The sequence below is a fragment of the Gorilla gorilla genome, chromosome 1 (genome assembly GCF_029281585.2).
Source record: "Gorilla gorilla gorilla isolate KB3781 chromosome 1, NHGRI_mGorGor1-v2.1_pri, whole genome shotgun sequence".
Classification (NCBI taxonomy): Eukaryota; Metazoa; Chordata; class Mammalia; order Primates; family Hominidae; genus Gorilla; species Gorilla gorilla.
Window position 1 is genome coordinate 102,261,110 of NC_073224.2, and position 19,678 is coordinate 102,280,787.

The 19,678-nt window shown below is 48.1% G+C and overlaps 1 protein-coding gene and 1 long non-coding RNA gene across 3 annotated transcripts in view; both read right to left on the reverse strand.

Annotated features, from left to right (window-relative positions):
• Positions 1-19,678, reverse strand: part of TDRD10 (tudor domain containing 10) — a 46,053-nt gene continuing 26,375 nt past the window's right edge. Inside the window, exons 7-13 of one of the 2 annotated variants that reach the window (XM_019023178.4) lie at positions 6,417-6,459; positions 5,662-5,752; positions 4,398-4,545; positions 3,991-4,136; positions 3,560-3,714; positions 669-739; positions 1-470 (exon numbers count right to left, since the gene is read on the reverse strand). In XM_019023178.4, coding sequence (XP_018878723.2) covers positions 438-470; positions 669-739; positions 3,560-3,714; positions 3,991-4,136; positions 4,398-4,545; positions 5,662-5,752; positions 6,417-6,459 — 687 coding nt within the window. In that variant the 3' untranslated portion in view covers positions 1-437. Of the gene's footprint in view, positions 740-3,559; positions 3,715-3,990; positions 4,137-4,397; positions 4,546-5,661; positions 5,753-6,416; positions 6,460-19,678 lie in introns of both variants that reach the window. The other variant, XM_019023174.4, reaches the window with a different exon arrangement.
• On the reverse strand, positions 6,493-15,383 carry LOC129526422 (uncharacterized). The gene is made up of 4 exons (XR_008671103.2): positions 15,336-15,383; positions 13,982-14,108; positions 8,497-8,726; positions 6,493-6,633 (listed from the first exon to the last, which is right to left on the reverse strand). It is a non-coding gene; the product is annotated as an uncharacterized lncRNA (long non-coding RNA).

Here is a 19,678-nt window from a genome sequence, read left to right on the forward strand (position 1 = left end):
TCATGAAACATGCCAACATTTATTTGCTCATTGGTTAAATATTCTCTACCTATTCTACATGGAATGCCAGGAAAACCAGCAGAGGGCTTCTCCATTATCCAGAATCTGTTAGGACCACTTATATCATGCTCTGGGGTTCAAAGAAGAGACACAAGAAAGACCATCCCGGCTGCCTCAGGCTTTCAACCTAATGGTAGTTTCCTATGTTTGGTTCAAATGTTCATGCCAAGTTGGGGAACTGAAGACACATGACAAATGAGACTTCACTCTCTTTTGAGAGGGAAGCTGGGAGTAAAAGCAAAATTGAATCAATCCTGGGCACAGTCTGGCCTTTTTCACCTCCCAGGCCTCAAGAGTGAAAGGGGTACGAGAAGACAGGGCAGGTGGCCTCTGGATCCGTGGCAAACAGGAGAGGGAACATGCTGAGGGAAGCCCCGTTATTTAGACTCTTCAAACTTTAGGATGTGCGACTGGAAGAGAAAGACAAAGCCTTGGTGGGAAGGAAGGCCCACCCCAGCCAGTTCACCCAACCCCTCAGATAACCAGTTTGTTTGATCTAAAAGAATGCCAGGTAAATACTGTGTCCAGGCCTAGGCAGCAGCCTGCTGCAGACACCCCAAGGGCAGGAGTGGAGGGACAACAGCCAAGTTAGATGCAGGAGCAGTTACCGCCGAGTTCAAAGCACCAGTGATTTTCCCTTTGAGGATTCGATGGACAACTTCATACGAACTCAAAATGTCTGCAAAACAAGACACAACAACAAAACCTCAGTGGCACGGGGTTGGGCAGGAGGAGCAAAGGAGGGAAGCAAAAGGCGGGGGCTGCAGGGAAAGTGCTCTGGCCGCCAACCAGCTCCAACCAGCAAGTCTCTGCTAGTTCCTGCTAAATCCCTGCTGCCAGGATCAAATGAGATGATAAATGCTGAAAAGGTAGCATAGGGGGAGGGCAAAATAACAGCAGATAAAGGGAGGAGGCACTTGTTAAAATAATTACAGGGATCTGGGATTTTTAATGAGAAATTCTACTGGGGACAGAAAATCATGTTCACTGAACTCTGCTCTGAGAGTTCCAGCTGGATAGAAGGTTAAAACCAGAGAGGTTTTCACCATGAGACGCAAGCACTCTTACATGCTGGAACCAGGCAGGGAGCTCATCAAAAACCCACCTTTCCCCAGGATGTCGTCCCTCACGCAACTCCCACCATCCCACCAGAGTCCCCAAACTCTGGGACTGTTTGTATGTATTACACTGAATCACTAAGAGTCAGACCTAGGTCTCATCCCCAGCTATGCCATTTTCTTGCTATTAAGTATGAGTTCATTTCACTTTTCTGAGCTGTATTTTCCTCATCCATAAAGGGAGGAAAACTGACGCTTGTCTGACTTATCTCTGGGTTGGGGACTCTGGCCCTTCTGACAGGCTGGGAGCTGCACTTTGAAACAGGAAGCTCCTCTTCCCTGGGTCACCTGAAGAAGCTCCTGATGCCTGGCTGTTCCCAGCCTGGGCAGCAGGGACCCTCTTCATGCAATGACCCAAGACAACCTCTGGGTGGTGCTCCCTGCCCACTGGGCACAAGCCCCACCAGCCTCCCAGGAAGCCTTGGCCCTGCACAATTGGGAGATGCCTTTCCATCTTTAAATATATATATTATATATATTACATATTATATATTATATATATTACATATTATATATTATATATTATATATATTATATATTATATATAAAATATATATTATATATTATATAATATATATAAAATATATATTATATATTATATAATATATGTTATATATGTTATATATATATGTTATATATATAATATATATAATATATATTATATATAATATATTATATATATAAAATATATATAATATATATTATATATAATATATTATATATATAAAATATATATAATATATATATTATATATAATATATTATATATAAAATATATAAAATATATAATATATATAATATATATTATATATATTATATATAATATATATATATATAATATATATATTATATATATATAATATATATATATAATATATATATTATATATATAAAATATATATATTATATATATAAAATATATATATTATATATATAAAATATATATATTATATATATATATATTTTGGCCGGGTGCAGTGGCTCGCACCTGTAATCTCAACACTTTGGGAGGCCGAGGCGGGCAGATCACGAGGTCAGGAGTTCGAGACCAGCCTGACCAACACAGTGAAACCCCATCGCTATTAAAAATATAAAAATTAGCTGGGCATAGTAGCACATGCCTGTAATCTCAGCTACCCAGGAGGCTGAGGCAGGAGAATCGCTTGATCCCGGGAGGCAGAGGTTGCAGTGAGCTGAGATCACGCCGCTGCACTCCAGCCTGGGCGACAGAGCGAGACTCCATCTCAAGACTTAGTTTGTCTGAGGGCCGGGCACGGTGGCTCACAGCTGTAATCCCAGCACTTTGGGAGGCCAAGGCGGGCGGATCACGAGGTCAGGAGTTCGAGACCAGTCTGGCCAACATAGTGAAACCCCATCTCTACTAAAAAAAAAAAAAAAAAAAAATTAGCCAGGTGTGGTGGTGCGTGCCTGTAATCGGGAAGCTGAGGCGGGAGAATTGTGTGAACTTGGGAGGCGGAGGTTGCAGTGAGCTGAGATTGCGCCTCTGCACTCCAGCCTGGGCGACAGAACGAGACTCCATCTCAAAAAAAAAAAAAAGACTTAGTTTGTCTGTAAAACGTTTCCATCTCAGCTAAGCGCGGCAGCTCATGCCTGTCATCCCAACACTTTGAGAGACCAAGGTGGAAGGATCGCTTGAGCCCAGGAGTTTGAGGCTGCAATGAGTTATGATTATGCCACTGCATTCCAGCATGGGCAACAGAGTGAGACCCTGCCTCTGAAAAAAAAAGAAATTTTTTAAATAAAACTTTTCCATCTTACTTCCTGTGTATGTGTATGTATGCTTCTTCATCTCCACTTCTCCTGAATGCCCCCTAAAACATTCTTTCATCCTTTTACATTTCACCTAACTTCGATCTTGAGAAGGGGCCTCTTCATTTCCACCTATGGAGAAACCCACAGGTGTCTGAGGCTAAATGAATCACATTAGGAGAGTGCAGTGCTAAGTGCTGTGCTCTGGCGTCTAGCACTGGCATTCGAGTGCTGCTAGTTTTCTTCTATGGCAGAATCTTTTTCCAGTGAAATCTGAAGCAACACGCCAAGTATGTAAAACAGATGAAAGCTGAGCAGCTCTGGTGGAAGCAGGGGTGGGAAATCTGCCCTCTTCCCTCCCCTTCCAGAGAACTCAGCCTTTGGGCAGCATCTGAGGTCCCTGTTGGGATCTTGGGCTCCAGATCCCAGGCATGAAAACCAACACTTGAGAGGCAGCTTTGCCGGGGTCATATGCTGAAAACTGGGGTTGGGTGGAAAGAGAGACTGAAGCACCTTGGCCGCCCACTATGCTGTTTCCTGTTCAGGTCCCAGAAGCAACCATGGCTTCTCCTGTCCCTGAAACCCTTGGGAGGAAGATAGAAGATGTCTCACCTTTCTCCAGCATGAATGGCTGAGTCAGGGGTGGGATGGTCCAGAAGTCGTCGCTGTCCAGGCTGCGCAGAGACTGCACAGGGATGGTGGCCAACTGTCCAAAATCAATGAACATGACCACAGCCCAGGTGTCCACCCTGTCCAGCACCCAACACCTGGCAGAGGAAAAGAGAAAGACAGACGACAATCATTCCGCCTAGTGCCATGCACAGCAGTCCTCAACAAAGCGGATGTGAAAGTGGAGGTAGGAGGGAGGAAGAGTGAGTTTGCTCTGTTTCTCCCCAATCTTTGAGTGAGGAAATAATGATAAAGATGATTTTGAGAGAAGAAGCCACAGGAAAAAAAAACCAGAGCCCAAAGGAAGAGAATGCAAGAAGGGAGCATTTTCCCTGCACACCTCTCCCAGACTCTACCCCTGCCCAGGCACACACCTGTTCCAGGCGTGTCCATAATTCCCCAGGTGGTACTCTGCCAGACAGCGAGTCCCGCGCGTAACGGTGGAGCCCTCCAGGTAGGGCTGCTGCTCCTCCGCCTGAGCCAGGGTGCTAAACAGAGCCTGCATGTTCTGATGCAGAGCCTGTGGTGTGCAAAACGCAATGGCCCCACTGCCTGCACTGCATTACAAATCTGCCTCTGTAGACGTCACCTGTTATGTTAGCACCGCTAATCCATCCCAAGGCCATCAGGTATGAGGTGGGAGAGAGAACGAGACTGAACCCAGGATCAGACCGTAGTTACCCTGCATCTCCACCACTGACCGGCCCCGTCGCCATGCCCACCCTAGGAAGGCCACGCAGGAAGGCACAGGAGCCTGAGGGGGCCAACAACCAGTTCGTACCTCAGTGATGTGCATGGCCCAGAAAAACGGGGTCTTCGGGACAATACTCGTCACCAGCAGCCCCGCCTCCCCACGGACGCTATGGATGAGTGCCAGCCAGCTCAGGTCTCGGAAGCATTCCCTCAGGAGCAGCACCAGGAAGGACCCTCTGCGGGAAAAGCAAGGGGAGCAAGGAAAGGAACGACTGGACCAACGCCTGTCCTGCAGGAGGCTGAACTGCCTGGGGGATGAGTCCCCCAAGCAGAAGGGCTGTGCCCACCCCCTCTAGGGTGGGAGCTAAAGCCAGTTTCCAAGTAATCCCAGTCGACGGCAGAGGAAAGGAAGGGCCATTCTGGGGGCGTAGGGGTTGAAGAGTTCAGGAAAAGGAAGCAGCAGAGGGAAACAAAAACACACTGAGAAACTCCGAGAGAGGTGGACAAAAGTCCTCAATGGGTAGATTTGGGGCCTCCTAAGTGATTCACGAGCCCCTAAATGATGCAGGTGTGGACTGTCCACCATGCAGGATATGCCTTCCATCCCAAAGATGCTCCTCCCCTGCGTCTACGCACATTCCAAATGTCACCCTGCTGCTCCACTAACTCAATCACCTGCCTAAACCACATGGGGCTAATGACACCCTACAGCATTTCAATTCAAACTGAGTATTCTGGCACTCCTGACATTAAGAACGGTATCCGCTGTTAAAGCAAAGCAGGGGACATGGTGGGCATGATGATCTCATGGCATCCAGGGCAGGGGACGGTCACAGGCCTTTGCTGTACATAAGTGGAAGCTGATTTTATCATTTTGTTTTATTTATTTATTTATTTTGAGATGGAGTCTCACTCTGTCGCTCAGGCTGGACTGCAGTGGCACAATCTCGGCTCACTGCAACCTCTGCCTCCTGGGTTCAAGCGATTCTCCTGCCTCAGCCTCCCAAGTAGCTGGGACTACAGATGCCCACCACCATGCCCGGCTAATTTTTGTATTTTTAGTAGAGATGGGGTTTTGCCATGTTAGCCAGGCTGGTCTTGAACTCCTGACCTCAAGTGATCCACCCACTTTGGCCTCCCAAAGTGCTGGGATTACAGGCATGAGTCACTGCCCCCGGCTGGGAAGCTGATTTTATAAGTCAGTGTGGGTCACAGCCTTACAGCCTGGGTCTGACACAGGAGTTCCCGAAAACTATCCCCCACCCCAGTACTATCCTTGTCCCCACTCTCTGGGGGACAGAGGATGTCTGTAATCGCCATTTGCCCTGGTGGTCTTTCTATACCTTGCTCACCTCATTTCCAAGGGGACTGCAAAGAAGGCTGCCCTCAGTTTCTCTGTCTCACACAGGTCAACAGGAGCTTTAGGAGCGAGCTGTATAATAGCTAGAAAGCAGAAGACTAAGTCCTGGAGGCACCAGAACTACCCAGAGAGGAACTGCTCCCCTAACCCACAAGAGGCCTTGGCCCTGCCCTCCAAGGAAGCATAAAATGGGCCAAGAAGCTGCACCCTCCCACTTCTCAGTCTCTAGATTCTCATCTGGGCGGGAAGGGTCAGTCGGATGATATTCTTTAAGAAAGCATCCTAGGGCTGGGTATGGTGGCTTGCACCTGTAATCCCAGCACTTTGGGAGGCTGAGGTGGAAGGATCACTTAAGGCAAGGAGTTTAAGACCAGCCTAGGCAACACAGCAAGACTCCATCTCACAAAAAATTTTAACAATTAGCCAGGCATGGCGATGCACACCTATAGTCCTAGCTACTGTGGAGGCTGAGGAGGGAGGATGGCTTGAGCCCAGGAGTTTGAGGCTGCAGTGAGCTATGACCATGCCACTGCACTATAACCTGGGTGACAGAGGAAGATCCTGTCTCAAAGAAAAAATGAAAGCAAGCAAGCAAGCATCCTAGAGGAAGAAAGGGAAAAGGGATATTTCTACACTAAGGGTCATCAGGGGACTGAGCTGGAAGGGAGGCTGCAGAAGGGGCTGGAAGAGGTCCATTAGGAGCTGCAAAGCCACATCCTGGGAAAGGATGGCAGCGCAGAATCTCACCGGCGGTTTTGCCAAATCCTTCACCAGAAGCCTTCTCCAACACCTGGGAAGAAAAATGAAAGGTCTCACTCAGCCATGGTGGCATTTGTTTTATTGATTTCTATGTTGAATCACTCCAGGTAGACTGCGAGACAGAGCATCGGCAGCCCCTGTTCTGACTCCGACTTTAGAGCTGACTTTTGAGACATCCGTCCACTCTCTCCATCCTCACGGCATCCTGAGCCAACCCAAAGAAAAGACGATCAGAAGCAGGGAAGGCAGGGAGCAGGGCTGCTGCCAGGGAGCACTCATCTGGAGCTACAGTCGCAGAATGAGCTGCCCAGCAGCCTTCCCCAGACAGGGGCAGAAAGCACCACCAGAACGCTTATCCTGGTGCCCTGCTGGCACTACCTGCAGGGAGGAAAAGAAGTAGTAGCGGTCACCTGATGCAGGGCTGGGTGGGGACAGAAAGGCCTGGGTGCCCTGCAGCCCCCAACCCATGCTGGTCTCCCTCTCTCCACTGTTCTCACCCGAAAAACCCCCAACCCTGGGGAAACCCAAGTATCTATCCCCCTTCCCACTGCCCTGCATCCAGGCCTTTCCATCCTACCACCACCACCCACGCACCTTGACTTTCCTTCTCTCCAAAGGACCTCACGTCCTCTCCTTTCTTCAAAACGCCCACAACCCCTGCCCATTAACTTGCCTCTTCATCAGAGGGCAAACGGGAAGCAATGAGGCAGGACGCCCTCTTCTCCCCACCCCCACCACCAACCCCTCTCCCGCTCCTGCCCTTCCCGCCATCCCTCCCCTGCATGGACCTGCTCCCTCCCGCTCTGGCTCAAGCCCTCACCCTGCAGACCCACCCTGCTGCTCCTCCAGCACTGTCTCCCTCCCGTGTGAGCCTTTTCCACAGGAAACAAGCAGGCTCTGACACCCATTTGGAAAGACTCTGACTGACCTCACAGCTCCCCCAATTCCTGCTTCTGTGCTCCTCTCACTGCAACTCCACAGTTTCACGGTCTCTGTGCTGTTTACCTCCACACTCACATCTCCTCTCAGGCTTCCCCAAAATGGCCCTGCACAAAGTCAGCATGAACAGTCATGCTGCCAAATCCAATGGTCACTTCCCTGTTCTGAATCCACCTGCAGTATTCCCTCTGCTCCCTCTTTGCAGAAACGCATCTCTTGGCATCACATGTATCTGGTTCTCCTTCTCTTTCCCTGGCTGGCCTTCTCAGTTCAACCGCTCAACACTAGCACATCCCAGGACTTGTCCTCTCCCCATCCACCTTCTCTCCAAGGCCATCTCCAGTGCAACGGTTTTAGGTATCAACAATGTACCACGGACTCTCAAAGCTGCAGCCCCAGCCCTCATCATTCTCTGGAATTCCCTCACATGTGATGTCCACTTGACAGGACAGTGAAGAGGTACACAGACTTAGCATGTCTGCAACAGACCCGCCCAAGGAGCCTGCAATCATGAACAAATAAAGCAGACCCTCCCCAGCCTAGCTTTCTCCATTTGAGTGAACGGCATCTTTTTTTTTTTTTTTTTTGTAGAGATGGGGTTTCACCATGTTGCCCAGGCTGGTCTTGAACTCCTGGGCTCAAGCAATCCGCCTCCCTCAGCCTTCCAGAGTGCTGGGATTCCAGGCATGAGCCACTGTGCTCAGCCTACCGCATCACTATCTACAGAGCAGTTCACCCAAGTTCTCTCTCCCAAGCTCCCTACGTCAAATTCATCAGCAAGCCAAGCTACCTCCTCCTCCAAGACACACCCGAGCCCATGAACATTTTTCTCTGTGTCCATACCCACCACCCCAGTACTCGCCATCTCTTACCAGAATAACAGTGACAGCAAACAGGGAGCTCTGCTGTGGCACCTGCCCCCACAATCCAATCACCTGAGGACTGTGATCTTTTTCAAACAAAAAGTAGATCACATGACATCACTGGTTAAAATCTTCCAACATCTCCCCCTCATGCTTACAAATAAAACCCAAAGTCTTGACCTTGGCTCTCAAGGCTGTACCAGTGGATGCCCCTTCCCAGTGACCTCTCTGCCTACTCCCCTCCCCTTCACCCACCAGGCTCATACCTTGGGCCACTTGCAGGCCTCCCTCTGCCTGGAATGTTCTTAGTCTGGTCTTCCAAGTGGCTGGCTCTGAGCTGGCATTCAGATCTCAGTAGAGATGTCACTACCCCACAAAAGGGGCCCCCCTAAGAACCATCTAAAGAAGTGACCTCTCACTCTTCATCACATCATCATATTTTAGTTCTCCGGCTGCTACTCATTATCTGGTATTTTCTTGTTTGTCTCTTTTACCACTGGAATGTAAACATCACAAGAACAAGAATGACAAGTGTCTTTCAACAATTACCTTGATCATGGAGGTAACACCAGGGCCTAGGAAATGCCTGGTGCATATTAAGCTCTCAGTAAATATGTGCTGAATGAAAGAATCAAATAAGAAATGACCTAGGGGCTGGGTACCGCGGCTCACGCCTGTAATCCCAACACTTTGGGAGGCCTAGGTGGGCAGATCACATGAGGCCAGGAGTTCGAGACCAGCCTGACCAGCCTGGCTAACATGGAAAAACTCTGTCTCTACTAAAAATACAAAAAATTAGCTGGCCGTGGTGGCAGGTGCCTGTAATCCCAGCTACTAGGGAGGCTGAGACAGGAGGATTGCTTGAACCCGGGGAGGCGGAGGTTGCAGTGAGCCGAGATTGTGCCATTGCACTCCAGCCTGGGTGACAAAGTGAGGCTCTGTTTAAAAAAAAGAAAAAAGAAAAAAGAGACAAGAAAGAAAGAAATGACCTAGGGCAAATTCTTCACTCTCTAAATCTTGGTTTCCTCTTCCACACCAGGAATCCCACCTGTCTTGATGTGAGGATTTAGTTGGGCTCAGGACAATGACATGCAGTTGGTACTAAGAAACAGAAGCAGCACAACACAACAGTTACAAGTGCAGATTCAAGAGTCAGGCTGTCTGGACCCCAATCCTGGTTGGGAGATTGGCTGCTTAAGTCTGGGTGAGTTACTTGGTGTTCACATCTGCAGAACAGGAGAGTTAACAGCACCTACTGCTATAATTAAATGAGTTCATACAGTAAAACAATTAGAGAGTGAGTCCTCAGTGCAAGTTAACTACTGCTGTCAATCAATGAGACCCAAATTGAACCTTTCCTCGCTAAACCAACCACGTTCTGCCTCTCTTCTTTACCCATAACAAAGCCAAGCCACGGTGCTAAAAATTGGTCCCCTGTAGGCAAGCACATAAGGTGCCTTTTTATTCAGAATCTCCTAAGGCAGTTTTTTTTTTTTTTGAGATGGAGTCTTGCTCCGTCACCCAGGCTGGAGTCCAGTGATGCAATCTAGGCTCACTGCAAGCTCTGCCTCCCAGGTTCATACCATTCTCCTGCCTCAGCCTCCCGAGTAGCTCAGACTACAGGTGCCCACCACTATACCCGGCTAATTTTTTGTATTTTTAGTAGAGATGGGGTTTCACCGTGTTAGTCAGGATGGTCTCCATCTCCTGACCTCATGATCCACCCGCCTCAGCCTCCCAAAGTGCTGGGATTACAGGCATGAGCCACCACGCCTGGCCTTTTTTTTTTTTTTTTTTTTTTTTGAGATAGAGTTTCGCTCTTGTTGCCCAGGCTGGAGTGCAATGGCATGATCTCGGCTCACCGCAACCTCTACCTCCCAGGTTCAAGCAATTCTTCTATCTCAGCCTCCTGAGTAGCTGGGATTACAGGCATGCGCCACCATACTCAGCTAATTTTTTGTGTATTTAGTAGAGACGGGGTTTCCCCTTGGTTGTCAGGCTGATCTCGAACTCCTGACTTCAGGTGATCCACCCACCTCGGCCTCCCAAAGTGCTGGGATTACAGGCGTGAGCCACGGTGCCTGGCCTCTCCTAAGGCAGTTCTAAATACCAACCCCACAAACCAATTATCACTAGTGGTTTCAAGCTAAAAATGATTATTAATACAGAAGCATTTCACATCATTTTTGGTCTAATTATTATTCCCTAATGATTTAAGTGATAAATATAACAAGCCCGTTTTGACAGTTTGTAAAATTAAGTTCCAGAGGAAAATCTACATAATTATCATCCAACAGCCACAGCAGGCACGTCACCTAAACACAGACCTCCAATTTCCGATGTGTCTGTAATACAAAGGTGGCCACACGGAAGCCACAGACATCAAGGCAGCACCTCAATACCTGCAAGAGCAGCTAATTTTAATTAAGTTCCATTGTTGCTACAAGCATGGTCACCCTCATGCCCAGATCAATCAACAGCTGTTAATTATCCCTTTACTTTGTTCTGGGACATTTCTACCAGGTGGTCAAGTGTTCTAAGAGGTGCGCCTGCTCCAGAGTGATGCTGGGGAGTCTGTGCAGTGGGAGAGGAGAAACAAAAACACAAAAGTTGGTGGCCAGAAGGCTTGGAGGTGGGACCATCCATCCAGTCCCCTCCACACACCAGGGAGAAGTTCTTGCATACACTCAGCAGGGTACAGCCTCATGACACCCAGAACACAGGCAGCGTCCCAACCTGCAGCCTCCAAGTCTGCTCGCTGCCACAACCCTGGGCCATCTCTCTTTAAGCGCTGTCTACACCCACCCTCACCTCCACCAACCTGGGGAACTGCACCTGGGAACACCTGAGGGGCCCATCCTGGTGGAAATTTTGCATGTGCAACTTCAACCTCAACTGCTTCCTTCTCATTCTTTAATCACTTGCACTTCTATGTGCCAGACACAAAAAGACAAAGATGAAAGACAAAGACCTCTGCGTGGGCTCCTCAGGGAGCCCTCCTTTAGTCACCCACAAATATAAAACGCCACCACAAAGCTCACGTTCTGGTGGGGGCAACAGACACTAAATAAGTATACAAAGAGGAATAATGTCTTTGGCTGGCAGTAAGAGGGATGAAGAGACAAAAGTCAGAGACAGGGGATGAAGGGTGCCAGGGGTGGGTGCTGTCTCATGGAAAGTCCTCCTGAGGTGGTGACTGCTGAGCAGAGCCCGGAATGAAGGGAGACAGCAAACCCTATAGACACCTGGGAGAAGAGCCTTCTGGGCTGACAATAGTAGGTCCAGAGGCCCTAAGGTGGGGATGTACTTGGCTTGTTTGGGGGGCCGCCCCAGGGCTGGTGTGACAAGATATTTTCATCTCTTCCCCGGAATGCCAGAAACAGGTCTTCCTGCCTCCATTCTGGCCTCCTCCAGTGGGTTCTAAAGGGTCCCTTTAAAAGTTAAATCTAGGTGCAAGGACGAATAAATGGTGGCACATGATACAACAGAATATCACTTAGCAATAAAAAAAGAACTGCTGATGGTGCAACCACATGGATGCATCTCAATAACATTCCACTGAATGAAAGAAGCCAGACACAAAGAAGCACGCACAGCCTGATGCCATTTACAGGACATGCTGGAAAAGCTCCATCTCATCGAAAGGATGGACAACAGCTGAGGGCTGCTGGGGGCCCTGAAGGGGGAATCTTTTGGGCGACTGAAATGTTATCTATCTTGATTGTGACAGTGGTTACATGCTGCACGCACTGGTCAAAATTCGTCAAGCTGTACACTTAAATGGGTTCACTTTAAGTAAATTATACTTCAGTAAGTATATCGAATACTTCAACAAAGCTGATTTTCTAAAATATGTGAATGGGTTCTATCTGGCTATGTCACCCCCTGCTCAAAGCCTCCAGTGTTCTCATTATTATGTGACTGCAAATCCTATTGAATCAAGTTATGTGTTATTTTTATTCTTAAGCAACTTTGTTAAGATGGAGTTTCGCTCTTGTTGTCCAGGCTAGAGTGCAACAGCACAATCTCAGCTCACTACAACCTCTGCCTCCCAAGTTCAAGCAATTCTCCTGCCTCACCCTCCTGAGTAGCTAGGATTACAGGCATGTGCCACCACGCCCAGCTAATTTTTGTATTTTTAGTAGAGACGGGGTTTCACCATGTTGGCCAGGCTAGTCTCAAACACCTGACCTCGTGATCCACCCACCTCGGCCTCCCAAAGTGCTGGGATTACAGGCGTGAGCCACTGCGCCCGGCCTGCAACCTTTTCTTAGGAATTAACTGCTGCTTTTTCCCCAGTCCATTTACTTGGATTTCCTTGAATCTTTGGCTAAGTTTTCCTATAACCTCCAGTGGCTCTTCATAATACCGCTCCTCTCAATTTTACATTTTTCTTCCTGCCATCGTCACCGCTGGAGTCTCACCCCGTCCTGCTCTGCCCTGGACTGCCTGCTGCACAGCAACTGTTCCAGGACTGCCTTTGGCCAATCTGGGAAGCCTCTCATCTCTCTCCTCTTGGATCTGGGTTGGATACCAGATCCCGTCTTGTTTTGGCTTACTGATTCATTTTTGTTGGAACACACTCCTTCGTAGCTTTCTGAGAACAGATACATGGGGCACACATTTTTTGAGACCCTATCTTTCTGAGCAAGTCTTTTTCAACCTTTTTTTAAAAGTGACAGTGTCTTACTTTGTTACCCAGGCTGGAGTGCTGGCACAATCATAGCTCACTGCAACCTCAAACTCCCTCAGCTCAAGTGATCCTCCTATCTCAGCCTCACCAGTAGCTGGGACTACATGTGTGTGCCACCACACCCGGCACATTTTTTGTCGATAGGGTTGCCCAGGATGTTCTCAAACTCCTGGCCTGAAGCAATCCTCCCACCTCAGCTTCCCAAATCCCAAATCCCAAAGCACTGGGATTACAGGTGCACACCACTGCAGATGGCTTACCCTTATATTCTCTCTCTCTTTTTTTTTTTTCTTGAGATGGAGTCTCACTCTGATGCCCAGGCTGGAGTGCAGTGGCATGATCTCAGCTCACTGCAACCTCTGCCTCCTGGGTTCCAGGGATTCTCCTGCCTCAGCCTCCCGAGTAGCTGGAATTACAGGTGTGCACCACCACACTTGGCTAATTTTTGTATTTTTAATAGAGATGGGGTTTCACCATGTTAGCCAGGCTGGTCTCAAACTCCTGACTTCAAGTGATCCGCCCACCTCGGCCTCCCAAAGTGCTACCCTTATTCTTGACTGACTTGTTTGGGCTTGGATATTATTTTCCTGAAGAATTCAATCACACCACCTGATTCCATATCCTTCAATGTGGATTCTCTTCCTAAAGCTTTATCCCTAGTATTCTAAAATACTTCTGTAAAGTGCCTTCATGTAGGTTTTTATTTTCCCATTCATTATCCTGGGCACTCATTGGCTGCTTTGTATCTGAAAACTCACATCCTTCCCCCATGGGAAATTATCTTATATCATTTGATAATCTCTCCCCCACGCTGACCTGAACACTGCCTGGATGTGTGTTGTGCCACGTAAGCTTATCTTCTAATTTTACCTTTTCTTTTCTTTAAAACAATTTCACTACAAAATATTTCAATCAACAAATCCTCTCCCCAAAAAGTAATAACAAATCTTGACAAATTGTCAAAAACAATCACTTCAGGACTCTGGAAATTGACTGAAGCATACAAGAAATTGAAAACATCTATTAAAAAGAAAACAGTAACAACAACAATGACTGACCTTTGTACGAAAACAGTGAGCATCTGGGGCTTCCCCACTCCCCACTCCTTCAGCGGATAGTTCTACCAGGATGGGCAAAGCCATGGAAACCAGGAACATCAAAGGTGGCTGACTTGATCGGAGCAGGCTATGGAAAACCACCAGGTGTTGTCAGAAACTGCCACCTCGTGGTAAGCAACGGGAAAGTTGCAGCCTGGCTTTTATGCATCTTCACCTACAAAAGGTGCCTATTCCTAGCTCTTGCCCATTTTTCTATTAGGTTGTTTCTTTCTTGCATTGATTTCCAGGCATTTTCATCCTGTTTATTTTTGTTTTTTAAAAAATAGCCTAGATCTTAACCCAGGAACTGGCAAACTTTTTCTGCAAAGGGCCAGATAGTAAATATTTTAGATTTTGGGGGCCTTACTGTCTGTCATGAGTCCACTCTGCTGCTGTAGTGAGGAAGGAGCCACAGGCAATCTGTAAACAAATGGCTGAGGCTGCATGCCAGGAATGTTTCATGGACACAAACTGAATTTCATACAATTTTCATGTGTCATGAAATATTCTTCATTTTTTTCCCCATTTAAAAATACGGCTGGGGGGTCTCACGCCTATAATCCCAGCAGTTTGGGAAGTGGAGACACGAGGATTGCTTGCCAGGAGTTCAAGACCAGCTTGGGCAACATAGTGGGACCCCATCTCTACAAACAATAGAAAATTTATATATATATATATGGCTGGGCACAGTGGCTGCCCTGCAATCCCAGCACTTTGGGAGGCTAAAGCAGGAGGATTGCTGGAGGCCAAATCAGCTGGGCATGGTGGTACACGCCTGTAGTCCCAGCTACTCACGAGGCTGAGGCAGGACTGCTTGAGCCCAGGAGTTCGAGGCTGCAGTAAGTTCAGATCACACCACTGCACTCCAGTCTGGGCAACAGAGCAAGACCCTGCTCTAAAAATATAAATAAATAAAAACCATTCTTAGAACCTCCACTCTGAGAAGATGAAATATACATACTTCATCTTAGTTTTGTTAAACACAACTAAGAGCCCAGGACATTACATGTAAAACAAACATAAGAAGACTCTGAAAGATGGAGAGAAGGGAACAGGCTGACCAGAGACCTTGGAACCCAGGGTACAACGTGGTGATGACTTCTCTGGGTTTTCCTTTTGCTTTATATATTCCAAACTTAGAACTGAAGAGGCCAGCAACCCAGAAACACCAATAGGTCCAGAGAAAAAAAAAAGCCCCTACAAAAGCCTGCTCTTTCTAGCCAAAGCACCAGAAGAGACAGGCTAGGAAGGACAGAAAGCTTGTAGATAATAACTCCTTTACTCCAGCTAAATGCCACCAACAAGGCGAGCCCACCTCCACGCACGCCAACAAAGACAGCATGCAGGGCCCAGACTTCTGCCCTCATGGGGCTGGGATGAGTCGCCCAATACCCCCACCCTGATGGTGTCACAAAGGGCCAAGCAGGCAGCCAGGAATTTCATCCCCTACCCAATAAAGAAACCAGTCTCTCCCTACCACCACCCTGCCTGGGTGTCAATAGAAACCACTTGGGAATCCTGGACTTCCATACCCACCTCACAGAGAGAAAGCCCCCTCTCTCTCCCTATTGGGGGGGGTGTCAGAAGAGGCGTAGTGGAGAGTCAAGACTTTCCTCAGCGGTAATGAAGCCATCCACGCCAAGATGTCAGTGGAGACCACAAACTAGAACTGGCAGTAACAAGGGGCTCGCTGCCGCCTTAGAGGCTGAGTAGGGAGCCTGACTTCCAGCCTCACCTGGCAGCAGCGAGGCAGTAATGTGTTCCCCTGTGGGAGCAGCGTCAGAGGAAGCCAGTTAAAACACAAGGTGTACACAAAATCTAGTCTAGCAACGTAACAAGAAAATGTCCAAGTTTCCAGTGAAACTCACTCATCATACCAAGAACCAGGAAAATTTCACATGGAATGAAAAAAATGAGAGGCAACAGCGTGCTGGCAGCCCTCGCAGCCCTCGCTCGCTCTTGGTGCCTCCTCAGCCTCGGCACCCATTCTGGCCGCGCTTGAGGAGCCCTTCAGCCCGCCGCTGCACCGTGGGAGCCCTTCTCTGGGCTGGCCGAGGCCGGAGCTGGCTCCCTCGGCTTGCAGGCAGGTGTGGAGGGAGAGGCACAGGTGGGAACCAGGGCTGGGCGCAGTGCTTACAGGCCAGCTAGAGTTCTGGGTGGGCGTGGGCTTTGCGGGCCGCACTCGGAGCGGCCCCGGGCAGTGAGGGGCTTAGCACCCGGGCCAGCAGCTGCGGAGGGTGCGCCAGGTCCCCCAGCAGTGCTGGCCCACTGGTGCTGTGCTTGATTTCTCACCAGGCCTTAGCTGCCTCCCCGCAGGGCAGGGCTCGGGACCTGCAGCCCGCCATGCCTGAGTCTCCCCACCACCCCGCCATGGGCTCCTGAGCTGCCTGAGCCTCCCCGACGAGCGACGCCCCCTGCTCCACAGCGCCTGGTCCTATCAACCGCCCAAGGGCTGAGGAGTGTGGGCGCACAGCACCCGCCTGGCAGGCAGCTCCACCTGCGGCCCCGGTGTGAGATCCACTGGGTGAAGCCAGCTGGGTTCCTGAGTCTAGTGGGGACTTGGAGAACCTTTATGACTAGCTAAGGGATTGTAAATACACCAATCAGCGCTCTGTGTCTAGCTCAGGGTTTGTGAATACACCAATCAACACTCTGTATCTAGCTAATCTAGTGGTGAGGTGGAGAACTTGTGTGTCTAGCTCAGGGATTGTAAACGCACCAATCAGCACCCTGTCAAAACAGACTAATCAGCTCTCTGTAAAATGGACCAATCAGCAGGATGTGGGTGGGGCCAGATAAAGGAATAAAAAGCAGGCTGCCCGAGCCAGCAGTGGCAACCCACTCGGGTCCCCTTACACACTGTGGAAGCTTTGTTGTTTCGCTCTTTGCAATAAATCTTGGTGCTGCTCACTCTTCGGGTCCACACTGCCTTTATGAGCTGTAACACTCACCCCGAAGGTCTGAAGCTTCACTCCTGAAGCCAGCGAGACCGTGAACCCACTGGGAGGAATGAACAACTCCAGATGTGCCGCCTTAAAAGCTGTAACACTCACTGCGAAGGTCTGCAGCTTCACTCGTGAGCCAGCGAGACCACGAACCCACCAGAAGTAAGAAACTCTGAACACATCCGAACATCAGAAGGAAAAAACTCTGGACACACTGCCTTTAAGAACTGTAACACTTACCGCAAGGGTCCGCGGCTTCATTCTTGAAGTCAGTGAGACCAAGAACCCACCAATTCCAGACATAAAAAGACAATACCTGCCAATGCCAAGACGACACTGGTGCTGGCATTACCTGACAAACATTTTAAAGCAGCCACGACAAAATGCTTCAAGGAGCAATGACAAGCACCCTTAAAACAAATGAACCAAGTCTCAGCCAAAAACAGTATTTAAAAATAGAAATTTTAGGCCAGGCATGGTGGCTCGCACCTGTAATCCTAGCACTTTGGGAGACTGAGGCAGGCGGATCACTTGAGGTCAGGAGTTCAAAACCAGCCTGGCCAACATGGTGAAACCCCATCTCTACTAAAAATACAAAAAAATTAGTTGGGCGTGGTGGCAGGTCCCTGTAATCCCAGCTACTTGGGAGGCAGAGGCAGGAGAACCGCTTGAGCCAAGACCGTGCCAATGCACTCCAGCCTGGGTGACAGAGTGAGACTCGTCTCAAAAAAAAAAAAAAAATTTAAACTGAAAAATACCATAACCAAAATAAAAAGCTCAGTGGGTAAACTCTACAACAGACTGGAGGCCCAGAAGAAAGAACCGGTGACTGAAAGGCACAGCAATAAAAATTATGCAGTCTGAGCAACAGAAAGACAGTAGACCGAGAAAACCTAGATTCAAACAGGCAAGTGAACCCACAACAGTAAAAATACAAAGAAATGCCAAGACATATCACAATTAAACTCTGAAAACTAAAAACCAAGCAAAAATCTTGAATGCAGAGAAAAACCATTTGAATGACAACAGATTTTTCATCAGAAACCATGGAGGCTCAGCTCGGTAATCTCAGCACTGTGGGAGGCTGAGGCAGGTGAATCACTTAAGTCCAGGGGTTCAAGACCAGCCTGAGCAACATGGTGAAACCCCACCTCTGTTTCAAAAGAAAAAAAAAATTTTAATGAAAAAAACTTAAAAAAAAAAAAAAAAAAAGAAGGAAACCATGGAAGCCAGAAGAAAGTGGTACAATTATGTTTCCAGTGTTGAAAAAAAAAACTGCTTATCTAATGAAAATGTTTTTAGGCCAGACACTTCATGCCTCTAATCCCAGCACTCTGGGAGACCGAGGCGGGCAGATCACCTGAGGTCAGGAGTTCAAGACCAGCCTGGCCAACACGGTGAAACCCTGTCTCTACGAAAAACACAAAAATTAGCTGGGCATGGTGGCAGGTGCCTGTAATTCCAGCTCCTCGGGAGGCTGAGGCAGGAGAATCACTTGAACCCGGGAGGCGGAGGTTGCAGTGAGCCCAGATCGTGTCATTGCACTCCAACCAGCCTGGGCAACAAGAGCGAAGACTCTGTCTCAGAAAAAAAAAGAAAAGAAAAAAAATATTCTTTAGGAATGAAGGGGAAATTAAGACATTCTCAGATGAAGGAAAAGAATTTGTTACTAGCAGACCTACCCTAAGAGAACAGCCAAAGGAAGTTCTCTAAACAGGAAAGAAATGATAAAAGGTAGAACTTTGGGACATTACAAAGTAAGAAAGAAGCTGGGCGCAGTAGCTCACACCTGTAATCCCGGCACTTTGGGAGGCCAAGACAGGCGGATCACCTGAGGTCAGGAGTTCAAGACCAGCCTGGCCAACATAGTGAAACCCCGTATCTACTAAAAATACAAAAATTAGCCGGTGTGGTGGTGGGCGCCTATAATCTCAGCTACTTGGGAGGCTGAGGCAGGAGAATCACTTGAACCTGGGAGGCGGAGGTTGCAGTGAGCCGAGACCATGCCATTGCACTTCAGCCTGGTCAACAGGAGCAAAACTCCGTCTCAAAAAAAAAAAAAAAATGAACACAGAAAAAATATGGGTAAATATTAGGCTGGTGCAAAAATTATTGCGGTTTCTGCTATTACTTTTAATGGCAAAAACCACACTTTTGCACCAACCAATACAATACATCTTCCATCTCCTCTTGAGTTTTCGATGTTATATTTGACAGTTGAAGCAAAAATTATAATGTTTTCCAGCCAGGCATGGTGGCTCACTAATCCCAGCACTTTGGGAGGCTGAGATGGGTGGATCACCTGAGGTCAGGAGTTCGAGACCTGCCTGGTCAACATGGCAAGGTCTCTACTAAAAATACAAAAGTAGCTGGGTGTGGTGGCACATGCCTGTAATCCCAGCTACTTGGGAGGCTGAGCCAGGAGAATTGCTTGAACCTGGAAGGTGGAGGTTGCAGCGAGCTGAGATTGTGCCACTGCACTCCAGCCTGGGTAACAAGAGCAGAACTCCGTCTCAAAAAAAAAACAACATTATAATTCTTTCCAACTTGGATCTAAATGTATATAGAGTAAATACTTAATTTCAAATACAACTGCATTATTAACAGGGAAAGGTAAAGGGAAGTAAATAGATGTACTCAAACTGATAAAACCAACAAGAGTAGGCTATAAGTTATGTGTATATAATGTAATAATGTAACATCTAGCACAACT